The sequence below is a fragment of the Montipora capricornis genome, chromosome 14, assembly GCF_036669925.1.
Source record: "Montipora capricornis isolate CH-2021 chromosome 14, ASM3666992v2, whole genome shotgun sequence".
NCBI lineage: Eukaryota > Metazoa > Cnidaria > Anthozoa > Scleractinia > Acroporidae > Montipora > Montipora capricornis.
In genome coordinates this window covers 13,176,822-13,191,821 of record NC_090896.1, presented here as the reverse complement: position 1 = coordinate 13,191,821, position 15,000 = coordinate 13,176,822, and the positions used below count along the sequence as shown (strand labels likewise).

The window sequence follows — 15,000 nt, the reverse complement described above, 5'->3', positions numbered from 1 at the left end:
ATTCAGGGAGGAAGGCATGTTCGAGTTTGGATTCGAGTTTATTCATTCAACCTCAAAGTAAATGTTTATTTCAGAGCGTGCCCAAGATCAGAAAAAGAAAGAGCGAAGCGTTGTCAAAAACTTGCTAGCAATATGATTGGTTTATTTCCCAAAATGACGCAAACAGCGTTGCCAAGACTCTCAATTAGTCAATCAGATAGCAAGATTACTGGTACTTGTTGTCCTTTTTTAATTTCTTGCTATTTTGTAACACTGCTTCAAAAAGTACATTATAAAAAGGGCATTTCGTTGGGTGTCTCGAAAACGAAGAACCTAAGACCCCGAAAACTCGAAAAAAGTAACTCAAAACCTTAAACCCTAGGCCTAAAGTTGGTTTTCAGAGTGTAACAGGGCCATGTACATCCGACGGGAAATGAAGATGTCCGGCCACATGTGGAGAGTGGTTACTCATCTAAATATGGCGGATCGCCCAGCTTTCACTTTGAAACAAGTTGTAGGGAACGAAGGACTTGAACTTCGCTTGAGGTAACTCAAAAAAATAACTTTAGGCCTACGGTAAGCCAAAACTGAGGGTTTTGGGTTACTTTTTCGAGTTTTCGGGGTCTTCGGGTCTTCTTTTTTGGGACACCCCATTTCGTTTTCATTGACAAAAATTGTCTTGCTTGTCTGCTAATTGCTCATCAGTTTGCATTCGATTCAACTCATCATTGTCATAGTTCAAAATGAAATTTGGGTTAAAATCATTTTAACCCAGTTTGATTCTCCTTAACTCAGTCATGAATAATTAAAATTGCCACTATAAAAAAAATAAGAAAGTAATAATCAGGAGACAATGAATCATCATCCTCTAATATGTACTCAGTATATTCTTCCTAGAAAAACATATCCGGGCAGGTGTGGTTGTATTTTATCACTGCCTAAAAACACACCTAGTTTTTACTCAGATTAACATGATTTACTTATAGAAATGTCGTAAATTGCTCACAAAAACAAACAGATAACTCCAATTCAAAATTAGTGCTACCAAAAGCTATTCTCGATTTGATGCAGTACACGTGGGCAAAACGCCTTAATGAATATTAGTAACTTTAACCAATATTTCAGACATCATCATTAGTAACCAAGCTGTTACATCAGGATAGGGCTGTTTAAAGTCAACAGTAGCACACTCCGACGATACATCTGGATGCCACTGTCAACCTCATTAGTTACCAAGCTTTTACAATAGGACAAGAATGTTAAAAGTCAATAGTTGCACACTCCGACGATACATCTGGATGCCACTATCAACCTCATTAGTAACCAAGTTCTTACAATAAGACAAGAATGTTAAAAGTCAATAGTTGCACACTCCGACGATACATCTGGATACCACTATCAACCTCATTAGTAAGCAAGCTCTTAAATTAAGACAAGAATGTTAAAAGTCAATAGTTGCACACTCCGACGATACATCTGGATGCCACTATCAACCTCATTAGTAACCAAGTTCTTACAATAAGACAAGAATGTTAAAGTCAATAGTTGCACACTCCGACGATACATCTGGATGCCACTATCAACCTCATTAGTAACCAAGCTTTTACAATCGGACAAGAATGTTAAAGTCAATAGTTGCACACTCCGACGATACATCTGGATGCCACTATCAACCTCATTAGTAACCAAGCTCTTAAATTAAGACAAGAATGTTAAAAGTCAATAGTTGCACACTCCGACGATACATCTGGATGCCACTATCAACCTCATTAGTAACCAAGTTCTTACAATAAGACAAGAATGTTAAAGTCAATAGTTGCACACTCCGACGATACATCTGGATGCCACTATCAACCTCATTAGTAACCAAGTTCTTACAATAAGACAAGAATGTTAAAAGTCAATAGTTGCACACTCCGACGATACATCTGGATGCCACTATCAACCTCATTAGTAACCAAGCTTTTACAATCGGACAAGAATGTTAAAGTCAATAGTTGCACACTCCGACGATACATCTGGATGCCACTATCAACCTCATTAGTAACCAAGCTCTTAAATTAAGACAAGAATGTTAAAAGTCAATAGTTGCACACTCCGACGATACATCTGGATGCCACTATCAACCTCATTAGTAACCAAGTTTTTACAATAAGACAAGAATGTTAAAAGTCAATAGTTGCACACTCCGACAATACATCTGGATGCCACTATCAACCTCATTAGTAACCAAGTTCTTACAATAAGACAAGAATGTTAAAAGTCAATAGTTGCACACTCCGACGATACATCTAGATACCACTATCAACCTCATTAGTAACCAAGCTTTTACAATCGGACAAGAATGTTAAAAGTCAACAGTTGCACACTCCAACGATACATCTGGATGCCACTGTCACCTTCATTAGTATAACCAAGCTTTGACAATAGGAAAGGATTTTTTAAAAGCAACAGTTGCACACTACGATGGTCTATATGGATCCTACTCTTAACATCACCAGTTCTAGCTGAAAACTGATCAGTTAAGTTATGCAGAAGAGATTTAAAAAATTGGAAGGGAATATTCCCCAATTTCATCAAGATTGGCCAGAATGCCACGTTTTGTGTGACCTTAACGCAAGAATAATATTGATACCTTTGTAGTAAAATATTGACAGACTACATTCTACATGTATTTACTTCCTACTAGATATACTAAAGCCTCAAATGATGGAAATTTGACAGACGTTTATATTATTGTCGAAAGAAAGTCACAAGCCTTAGGCTCAAGCTACACGTAATGTGTTCCAAAATGTCATTGATAATGAATTAAATCCTGGAAAGCCACACATCTATGAATAATTACATTCTGGAGAGCCACATAGCAATATTTATTTAGTATTTAGAAAGAAAGCTTCAATTTTACTTTCGCACACATGACATCGACATTGTGTTTTCCAATTTCTGTTTGTTCTGTGAGCCTATCACCCTTGAAGGATTTAGGGCCATAACTTCTTAATGCATTATTTACATCTTTAAGAGAGTCAATTTATAAGGCAAAAGCCCAATATAACCCAGAAGTAGTATTTCGCATAAACCATGCGCAATTCATAAAGCTGGATACTGCTCAGTTCTTCTTCGAGTAAAAACTCCACATCATCACGACTTCCAGTTGATCTAGAAAAAAAAGGCAATAAGCAAGTCTTAACTATGTTTTTTCCAGGGGTGTTGATATCTTTACTTTGGCAATCCTTCATGTTCGGAGATGTAGAACATTAAGTAGGTATTGAATCGTCAATTAACAATAAGCTTAGAAAATAAAATACGAAAGTCTGTTGCTTTCATCAAAATAACAATGTTCGCAAGACTTGAAAAGAACGTTTACAAGGCTCCTAATGTGAAATAAGCTTCTGGATCATGAAGATCTATCGCGAACAAACATTTTAAGCGAAAAATAAACATAAGACACTTCTTTTCGAATTTTCCTTTCATTTTGCCCCAGTTTTACGAGACCACAAATGGCTCGATTGCAACTTACCTTACTTGAACAGCTGTCCGGTGGGGTTAGTAAGACGCAGCCAGTATCGTTGTCCATTTGATGTGAGATGACAATGGCATTTTCAAACGGCAATTCGGTGGAGTCAGCCAGCAAGCACCGATAACTTGATCTCTGCAAAGGCTAAGGTCAAGACTGTTTAAAAATTCTCTTAGCCGTTCAAATAGCTCATCTTGATACAGTGGTGAATCCGGTGTATGACGAAGGAATAAAACAATTAATCCAAACGATGAAGTGACGATTTTAACTTCTGTAGAAGCTGTTCCTTCAAACAGAGCTCCATCTACCGAGCAAATTCCTCTGGAAAGCGCACCAGCAGCTCAGACGGTCTCCATAACCTATGTTGCTTAACACATACCACTTTTTCCTTGGACACTCCGACGGGGGGAGTGTCGGGCTCTGTACCCGAGAAAATCGTGGATAATCTTCCGCGATGTCTTAGCCCGCGCAAGAAATCACAATGATCAACGTGGCCGTGCCGTGCTCATGTGATTGAAACGAACAAAATGGCTTATTCTCAAATGACAGAAACGCATGTTATTCGTTAAGGCTAAATTAGATAACTGACATGTTAATCCTATTACCCCTCTTTGTTGACAGAAGAGTCATTACTGAGTAAACCACAACTTAATTGGATTCAGAAATCGGGTACTTCCAGTTCAGACCCACTTGCGTCTCGTCATGTACAAAGTGGCAGGAGTACCTAGGTATACTGGATATGACTGGAAGCACCCAGATGTCAGCCTTGTTGGGAACAGCACATTATTCTGAGAAAGGTATTGCATCTCTGAGTTGCGGGAGGGAGCTGAGATGTGACATAGAAAAACCAGCAAAAATTGAGAATCTGATCATAATAATGATAATAATAATAAATTTTTTATTATAAATAATAATAATAATAATAATAATAACAATGACAATATAATGACAATGACAATGACAATGACAATAATAATAACAATAATAATAATAATAATAATAATAATAACAATGACAATGACAATAATAATAATAATATTATTATTATTATTATTAATAATAATAATAATAGTAATGGGATTTCAGTGTGCAAACAGGCCATGAAATTAGGGCTAGAAGGCCAGATTTGATGATCATTAGCTAGAAAAACAAGAGGTGGTAGGATGAGAGAGAAGGAAGATGACAAAGTTGAAAAGTAGCAAGGTCTTGCAAGAGAAGTAGGAAAAATGTGAAGTGTGAGGACAAAGGTTGTTCCAGTGGTAGTGGGAGGAGTGGGATCAATAACACTGAGATTGAATGACAACCTGACAACAGTGTCCTTTGGAGGATTAGTGTAGTGCAAAGGCCTTCATTTCTCCCAACACATTTGGAATCCCAAGATCTTTCAAAAAATCCTCCAACCGACCAGAAACCACACACAAACAAACAACCACCAATAAAGGTCACATAAAAACAAGTAATGTGGGAGGAGTGCTTTGGCTCCACAAAAATCAATTGCTCTCTTATCCATTCTGCATGCGTTGGTGTACCAACTGGAAGTCTACTTCTATAGTCCAATGTGCTTGAAATGAACGCATGCACTAATGTCTGAGTAGATTCCCTCGACAAGCATTTTTTTAACCCTCCAAATGACATTGTATACATGTAATAAAACGCTGTCTTACATAGTTTAGCAATGTTATCCTTCATGCTGAGGTTGCTAAACTCCTAAATTCCTGACACATGTGCAATCTTGATGCAATTTATTACAATTTATGATAATTAAGAGTAATAATTATGGTTGGAGCATTCGGAAAAATACCCAAAAAATTAACTGATAGATTCAAAGACATTGCTGTTGAAATTTGGATTGCAGAATTACAAAAGACACTGTTAATTACAGTCAGCAAGAATTCTTCGAAAAGTACTCAAACTTTATTAAAGGAGACTGCTTGTTGATACTGAATTTTGAAGACAATATTTCCCACTCCTGTGCGACCTTGTAATAATAATAATAGTAATAATAATATTATTATTATTTTATTATTTTTACTAATAGTAATTATTACTATTATTGCTATTTGATGAGAAATTGCAGTAGTGATGATCCCTTCATTTCCCAAAAAAATAGTCCACTATAAGCGTGCATGACTTACCGGTACATTTTGAGGCTTTTAATAATATTAGGGCACAAACAGAAACAATCAAAGTGACATACAATATATAAAAAAATATACTTTAAATTAATCGATTAAATAAAAAATAACAGAAAATAATAAGAGCAGTCTCCAGATAACTCACAGCTGCTTACTATTAATGATGGTCCAAGTCCTCTGAACAGACATCCACTCAGTAAACCACCTTCTTCTTTAATAATGGTAATAAACGCATGCCTTATATTTCTGCGGGAAAGAAAGATGATACCAATGGGGGTTGCACAACCGTTTCTAATATGCTGTAACAACACTATCTGCTTTGCAATTTATGTCTCTTGTTAAAAACACATCCAGGGATGCACCTCTACTTAAGAGAGGGCTTAGCATCATTTTATCTGGGACAATCACCGACTACCACTTACGGTATGTCCAGAAATGCAAATTATAATTAGATGCATGCCTAATTTTGATATCCAACGTAACATGTCCCTTTCAGTCCATGTTTTTGCTACCTATTTCCAACAATAATGCTACTTTTAGGCTGGGGTAAATCGGGCAGTTCAAGGACACTTCGTGACGTCAATTGTCTCTAATCCTATAAATGATTGACGTTGAAGTTGGGTAGAAGGAGCTGGGGACAATTCATGATAAAGGAAAAGGAAAGGAACTTTATTCAAGTGTCTACTTGTTCTAGTGCTGGAGCACTAATTGGGGACACTCTAAACTGAAATTAACAATAAACACAAATCAAGTCAAATGTTGGTTCTTGAGGAGAGGAGAAAACTGGAGTACCCGGAGAAATACCTCTCGGTGAATAGTAGTGAGTGAGGACAATGTGCGAGCCAGCAAGCCATGGATGTGAGCCATGACTGTGAGTCATGCAAGCCAACATGGCGAGCCATGCGAGTCAAACGTGCGAGTCACACAGTTATTGAAAGCTAACCATTTTAAAATGGGTGCTTAGACTTAATAACTGTTTATCAGCGCTATTTGAAATGGGTCCTTAGACTTTAATGCAAAATTTGCATGGCTCACATGGCTCGCTGGCTCACAGATTGTCCAGCCCCAACAGTAGAGAACCAACATACTCAACCCATACATGACGCTGAGTCTGGGAATCAAACCAGGGCCACATTAGTGGGAGGCGAGTGCACTCACCACTGAGCCATCCCCTGCAAATTGTTATGGGAGCGTATCAAATAATGAATGATTATTACGCTTGTAGGAATTTACAGGAATTTAATCCACACGGGACTCCATGCAGGGGTTGCAGGAATCCGCTGTAATACATGTAATAAGCCAATTAAAACAACATAGACGTTATTTTGTTAAATGATCGTTAAAAGGTTGCTTTTTTCAGTTTATTAGCCAAAGCTACTTTTAAGCCTGGTTCTCACCATTGACGACAGCAGAAAAGCAAGTTTCCAATGCTTCACAAATATTCAGGCCTACAAATTGGCCTGGTTTTAACTGAGTGGCTTCATAGCTCAGTTGGTAAGGGCAAATTGCATTGGCATCACAGAGGTGGTGGGTTCGAATTCCGTGAGAGTTACCTAAATTCTTTGGGTGTCTATAAAAAGACATGCAACTGCCTAAATTGTCTAGTTAGTGAGATCATTTCCCCAATTCACCCCTAAACTGCACTTCAGAGACATTTGTCAATCCCTTTCCCCCATTGTTCGGAAAACTGCTTCCGGTAACCACGTGTTTATCCTTGCAGGAAAAATATGGCATCATTGAAGGAATCTGTAGGAATTTGTAGGACTCTTATAGAAATCAACTACCATGAACGGAAACATTCAATAACTTTGCTATGAGTTTTTGTGGTATGTCCGATAATAATAATTACTAAGTTGCTTTTCAGGACATACAGACAGTATCTTATCCCCACAGCTTGTCTCCAATTTCTCGTCTTTCGTGCAAATGCAAAAAATAGACTTCAAAAGCTGCAATTTGTTCTATCCTTATTTTTGTTTGTATATATAAACCCCTTTCCAGATTTTAAGAAAATCTTGCATTTGTTTCTTGCTTTTTTGCTGACCATCCTTGTACTCAATGTAAAAAATTTACTTAACCCTTCCTCACAGGTCTAAGAGTGAGACTTACAGATTTACTGGCTAATGCCAGGCGATTTTACTTGCAAACTGGGGCCTCTTTATTAAACTTCATGTGAATGGGTTAACAACATCTAGGTCCACTCAAAAACGTGGAATCCAGAACAAGAAATCTGGAATCCGAAGTAAGAACCTGAACCAAAGTCACTTAAAATGATCCAGCATCTTGCAAATGTTTTCTGTTTTAATTGCCACATGCTGACTCCTTTTGGGAGGGATTCATGTAATAACTTCGGAAGAGCATCCAACTTTTTGAGCTTTTTCTTTTTGTGAACTTCAGAAGCCCATGAGCAGGAGCTTACCTCTCCCATACAAGCCCTATGAGTCACCCTTTGCACCTACTGATACCCCACGTGGTCAGTGATTGATGTCGGACATAAATGCGTTTTGTTTCCTGTTCACCAATAGTTGTGGCTGCATTTAACCATCTATAATACCCAAAGAGGACTACTCACCTCATATTCCATGTTGCTCTCAACCGACATCATGACGAAAGAGGGAAGGCAAAAATATCATGCTTCTTTTCTTGCAGCAAATATAATTATGATGCCTGTGAGATGCTATTGGCCATCTTTTCGCTTGATTGACATTATGCAACACCCACCCTTGACAAGTACCCGTTTGGGGTAGAAAAGGTCTCCTAAAATTTTAAATTCTAAAGAGAAATGCTGTGAAAAGTGCTGAATGGATTACGACTTCGTTAACCTCATAATTATTTATTAATAAAAAACATACAAACTAGGTGTTTATCAACTTTATTTATCTTTTAATTTGAGAGTATTGTACTAAACTAATGCCTCCATCATTGTGTGCATTGCTTCTGTAGTGACATTTTAGCTTTTGATCGACTTTTAACGTGTTCTGGATTACTTATTTGGGATTCCAGATTTTAGGCAAACACCTTAAAAACTATGTCCCTCTTAAATGATGAAGGGGGTAGTTTCTAAAGAAAGTGTGGTGCTTCGTCAGTGGGGAAGTAGTATACAAAAATTTGGTTTTATCAACAGAGTTGATAAAAATGTAAATTGGCCACCGCATACCTCTTAATTGATATCTACATGCATGTTTCACAATTATATGCACTAAATTCCCCCAAACAGACAACACAGTAGAATTGACTCAAATTGAATGTGGACTCCTGCACTTACTTGTATCGCCTTTCACTGCCTTCTCCTTGAACAGCTAGTCTTGTTCTGTAAAAATCAAAACAGTGAGATGTGACTGTTGCTTTCTTAGAAGGCCTAAATCCAGGAATGAGTTTTAATCTTTGGAGTTACATGTATGTACTTTATAAGAAATATTAATATGATGAATTATACCATAATAAATAATGTTTTTAACAATCAATTTTTTCCAAAAACTTATTTACAGTAATATTGACCTTATTCGTTTTTTTATTGCCTGATGTGACTAGGAATCTGGAATCTGGAATGTAGCAAATGTGAGGCTTTGGAATCCGGAATCCATTGTATGGAATCCAGAATTCAGAGATTCTGATGGAATCCAGGTTCGATTTTGGTGGAACCTGTAAGTTTGGAAGCCAGAATCCACCATTTGGGATCTGGAATCGACGGCTGGGATCTGGAATCCGAGGGGCCACCTGGATTGCTTTAAATCAGAGTTAATAGAGGGAAACTGGTTATGAAAGTTGGTGGACTTCAAAGGACGAACTCTTTGTTTTGGTTTATGACATGTCACATGACCACGAAGGTGCACAGATTATCAAGATGGCGAGCAGCCAGGAGCTTTACTTCGCGTTTGAGTTTAAAAATAACTTACCGGTAACTGAAATATGTGAAGAGGATTCATAAGTGATGCCAGGGGTCTACTGCTCCGTCCTTGGCTGCGGATCGTGCAGACGATCGAAGGGAATAGGAATTTTTAAGCTGTCTGTCACGAAAGACGAGGCTAATCAAAAGGATTTCAGGGAGCAGATAAAAAACGACAAAGTGCATGCTTGCGAGAACCGCTTCAAACCCAAGGATATTATGTAAGTACCGCTTTATTTTCTGTCAAACTGTAGAGTTTGACTACTTTATTTAGATGATGACATTATCCACAAAAATTTGCATATTAATTATCAAAATTTTGTTACAGGTTTCAGTTCTTGGAGGAATTCCTTTAATACTTGAGACACTGGAAAGACAGCACTGAGAACAGAGGGATTCAATACAGTAAACACCCACATATAAGAAAAAGTGGATTAAGAACATCAGGCTGAAATTTGGCCAATAAAGCACCATATAAATAAGTTAGAACAAATTCAGCCTGATAAATAAAACATGTTCTTAATACAAAGGGAAAGGGTATTAGGATAAGGAAACATACATTTGTACAGTAAGGTAACTTATATCAAAGTGCTATGGTGTTCAAGACCATTACATGTACAAACTATAAAATCTATTACAAAACAGCACTGTATGTTAGTTAATTAACCTCTAGTAATATAAAATTTGACGTATTTCTAAAACCAATTTTAAGAACATTTTAAGAACACTTTCAGGCTGATTTGTCAACAAGTACCCCTAAAATAAGAACACGATCAGCCTTAAACCTGAAAAAAGTGTTCTTATATGCTGGTGTTTACTGTTTACCTAAGATGGCAGAAAGCATAGGGAGTAGTTTGTTTATGTTTTGCATTACGAAATTGAAAAGAACATTAGCATGCAAATCACAAATGCCAGTATCAACTAATAGACCATTACTTTTTCACAATCAGTGATTATAACATGTTTTAGAATTATATTATTCACTACCTAGTAGTTTTCCATAATTCCCCAAATTCCATTCAAACAAGATATGATCTTTAATTAAATTTACTACGAGTTCCACATTCACATGAGAAGGTTTTAGCGTTGTCATTGTAATATATTCTTTGGAACTAAACTCTAGAAACAAGGTTGACTTTTTAATAATGTTGTAAACAACTTTGCTATGTGTTGTTCACAAAAGTAAATTAAATAATTATAAATGGAGAGTTTTAACTTTGTCTCCCTTGCTCATTTTCTTGGCAACTTCGACTAATGTCCTTGCGAAGAGACTCCCCTTTGTTTGCTTCATTCTGATCTTGTTTTTCTCAATCACATCCTTTGCGAAGGAGAATGAGTGTACCCGTACATATAAAGTCATAATGCCATGCAATACATCCTTGATGACATGACTTGCTGGCTTGATTTCTGCATCAGTTATAATCATTCCATAGTCACTATAGCTAGTAACCTTAAGAGTTATTGTAACAGTGTCAATTCCTTGTGAAGCCACTTTTGGAGCTAGCCGGCGGAAGTAATGTTTTGCCATTACAAAAATCTTCTGAGCCAGCTCTGTAATTGACCATAGCCCACCACGGTTGAAACTTGAAATCAGAGTTTGCTTTGAATCATTGATACAATCGAGTTTGCCAGCCTTTAGTATTGCCATAGCTTGCTGGCTCCCCACAGTACTGGTTCTAGCATGTTGCTTGTACAAATTGTGCAGCACATAATTATTTACCTCCTAGTTCTTGCAAGCCAGCCCTTTCCCTCTCAGATAATACTGTAGTGGTGGGATTACCATGCATTGTCACCAGAGTTCTTGCTTCTCTTACAGTATGCAATGAGGCAGTCGGCAACTTTGGTTGACAATAATGTGGCAACATTCCTTGGTGAAGAACTGTGTGGACTTCACAGGAACTGTTGCATAATGTTTCTAACATAACTTCTCTGAGTCTCAATTCTTTAAAAACTCACATTGTTAGCTGTTGCAACAAATTGCTGTTTGACTGCTTCATCACCTTCGATTCTAAAATGCCTAATTTAAAAATAACTTTGAAAATTATTCTTAAACATTTTGTTGAACATTGTCAACGTTTTTACAATGGACTGAATAACGTTACAAATGTGTTGAAAACCATTATCAATGCGTTGTAATGCATTATAAACGCATTTAAAATGCATTGAAAATGCATTAATGCTATTTTCATTAAGCCCGGTTTTCCCAAATACGGTCACAAATTGTCTCCCCATAGCAAGAGATTGTCTACTCAATCTGCCATCTTGTCTTAAATTTGTGCACCTTCACGATCAAGTAACTTGTACCTTCAACCTCAGAGCCCCGCTATTGCTCTAATTGTTTGAAATCTACCGGCTTTCATAACCAGTCTCCCTCTATTAACTCTGTTTAAATGGGCCAATTGTTAGCTTTAATTTTTACAATTGAAAGACATTGGAATAAGTATAACTGATAAACATTTCGGTGAAGATGGTGATGATTTTCATTATCATTAACTCATTGACCCCTGGAAGTGGGGGGAGGGGGGGGGGTGGGGGATATCCTAGGCCACCTGAGGAGGGGTCAGTGAGTTAACATTATCATTCTGCTTCCAAAAAAAAACCGATGCTCAAGACTTGTCAATGAATAAACTGGCATTTAATGTGAGCTAAATAGTTATGTTGATCACTGAATGAAAATAAACATGACCATTTTGCATGCCACACACCTTATTAAGTCAAGAGGATAAGTGACAGTAGATGACACAATGCCAGCCAGTGCTCCCGCTGTAAGTCGTAAGACTGGATGCTGCTCTCTGGGATCTTCAGGAATTCTGAATAACTAATCATACCGGTATGTACGTAAATGAAATATACAGTCTGGTGGTATCACTTGTGTGTAGCTGCTGTTATGCACCTATCATTGTTAAGCCCAAGGGAGGGGGGTTTGGGCTAACAACGGGAGTTGATCGTGGGTCTGTCTCCTGGGTAGAGATTTAAATTGTATGTGATGTCCCCTGGGTAGCAATGTTTACTGTACGAAGGACATTCATCCATTTTCACTAGCTGCCGGGTGGGGATTTTGACCAATTATTTTGTCCCAGGGGTGGGGAATTTGAATTTTTTTTAATGAAGATGTCAAAATCCCCACACTATGCCCAACCCCCACAGCCCCGTCCCTCAGGCTTAACAATGATATGTGCATGATATGTATTATTCTCAAACTTGCACTAATAATATTAACCCCCTTGGCACAGCCAAGAGCAATATTATTATCATTCTAGAGACTTACTCTGCTTAACACCATATGATTTAACTCGTCCTTGAGGGCAGTTCAGGAGTCAATGGGTTAACAACCTCTACATCCAATCAAAAACTACCTGTATGTCTCCTTTAACCCATGAATTTACTCCAAGGAGTGAGACTTAGCTTAATAGATTTGAATCTGTCTTAAACGCCAGACGGTTTTCTTCATCAATGGGTTTTAATTGAGGATTGAATTCAAAATGCTTGTAAAGAAAGATACATAATCATTAACTAGGTAAAAACATGCCAAATTCAAACCTCAAAGAAAATTGAGGAAACAGAATCCAAAATTATTAATCTCTTTGAAAAAACAGTAATGTGAAAATTGTGCACTTTCAATTGTTCACAAAGGTGAAAGTTCTTTGAATGTGGAGGGTGTAAATTGCAGGTTCCTGGTTCCTGGATTCGCAATTACAGGATGTGTAAATTTCTGGAATTGTCTCACTACATGAGCAAGCTAATTTCATTCCTTCCAGTTGTAATGTTCATAAATTACATGTACATGCATGTACATACTGAAAGTTAGTAATACTGGATATTTATGGCAAGAAAAGTAAGGCTTTTTGATTGAGAATTTTTTCATATCATAATAATCTTTTTAAACGTTCTTTGGGATTCCCATACAAATCCTTACATCTTGTCGGCCAAAAATTGTCCTCTTTCCCTTATCGGCAGGTACAAAAGTAGCACTGGATCAACTTGGATTGCCCATCTCGGATCACGCAAAAAACGGTTTTGTAAACCCAAACTAGTTCACATTTGTCCCGATTTCACCAAGGTTAGCTTAAATGTTACAGGGCTAGGATGATTTCTTGAGGCCTTATTTTTTTTACATCGATCCAAAGTGATCATTCCGAGTTGATCCGGTCTGAATTTGTACATACCTTTTCTCTCACACAGAGCTTGAGGCACCTGTGGTTCTTTACAGATACTAGTGAAAGGATTCTATCAAGACACTTTAAAAACTCAATGAAGGTAAACAAACATCCCAGCCTAAATAATTAATATAACTCATCATTTTTCAATTGTTTTTGTAATCATAAAGCATTTTACACAATAAACATACTTTTTTGAATTCTTCATAGGCAGCAAACTGCACTGCTGTGTATGGTACAATCCGCACAATGTTTGTCCCATTTCCCTACACGTAAAACAAAACATCTGCATTTGTCTATGTCTATAATAGACCATTTTACAGTTGCATACTTAGTCACCTGGCTTTTGAATGAAAGCGAGGTTGGAGTTGACCTTGCTTTGATAGAAACCTCACTGGTTTTCTTATGTTAATGATCTTATTCTCATGCTAATTATAGGAACTTATATAAGAATGGCAGTGAGGTCGATCTGTCTCTATCAAAGCAAAGTCAACTCCAGCCTCACTTATATTCAAAGGCCAGGTAACTAAGCACACAACTGTTAAATGGTCTATTCAAGCCCTTGGCGATTACTGTAGTTTTTGTGAAGAACCTCTGAAACCCTGGTAAACGGCCTTTTCTGCGAATGCAAGCACATAGTCTTTTTGGGAAATAACCTTCTGGACAGTGGATATAATCATAACTGCATGTAACAGGGTCTCAAGGACTTTCACCTCTAGATGTGTTTCTTTGCTTAGGCCTCATTGACGATCCATCTGATCTACTGGTGCATCAACTCCTTCTTATTGCCAGATCTACCATTATAAATTGAAGAATTCTCTAACAATGCTGACAATGTTTATACAGCTAACTGTAACTAAAACATGAAAGTGGAAAAGCAAGGAGCCCTGGAAGACAATTCAGTTAAGGCCAATAATGCAAAATGGTTGTGTCTCAAAATAGCCCCTTCACATTTACAGTAACCACACCTTTGGTAACTCACATTGTAATGCCAAGGGTATCAGTTACTGTGAGTACCGGTAACTTTACTTCATGCAGGAGGTGCGATGGCCTCATGGTTAGTTCGCTCAACTCCGGATCGAGTGGTCCGGGCTCGGGTCCTGGCCACGGATATTGTGTTGTGTTCTTGGGCAAGACACTTTACTCTCACGGTGCTTCTCTCCACCTAGGTGTATACATGGGTATCGGCGCATTTAATGCTGGGGGTAACCCTGCCATGGACTAGCATTCCATCTAGGGGGGAGTAGAAAATACTCCTAGTTGCTTCATGATACAGAAACCGGAGATAAGCGCCGGCCTCATGGGCCTTCTAGGCTTGTAGCAGACTTTGTT

General features: G+C 37.7%; 1 protein-coding gene across 2 annotated transcripts in view; it reads right to left on the bottom strand.

Moving 5' to 3' along the window:
- LOC138032415 (uncharacterized) overlaps nucleotides 1-15,000 on the bottom strand; it is a 36,156-nt gene that overhangs the window by 14,868 nt on the left and 6,288 nt on the right. The window contains exons 3-6 of one of the 2 annotated variants that reach the window (XM_068880079.1): nucleotides 13,860-13,934; nucleotides 12,217-12,329; nucleotides 8,891-8,935; nucleotides 5,774-5,874 (exon numbers count right to left, since the gene is read on the bottom strand). In XM_068880079.1, the coding sequence (XP_068736180.1) occupies nucleotides 5,774-5,874; nucleotides 8,891-8,935; nucleotides 12,217-12,329; nucleotides 13,860-13,934 (334 nt within the window). The remainder of the gene's footprint in view (nucleotides 1-5,773; nucleotides 5,875-8,890; nucleotides 8,936-12,216; nucleotides 12,330-13,859; nucleotides 13,935-15,000) is intronic. The other variant, XM_068880078.1, reaches the window with a different exon arrangement.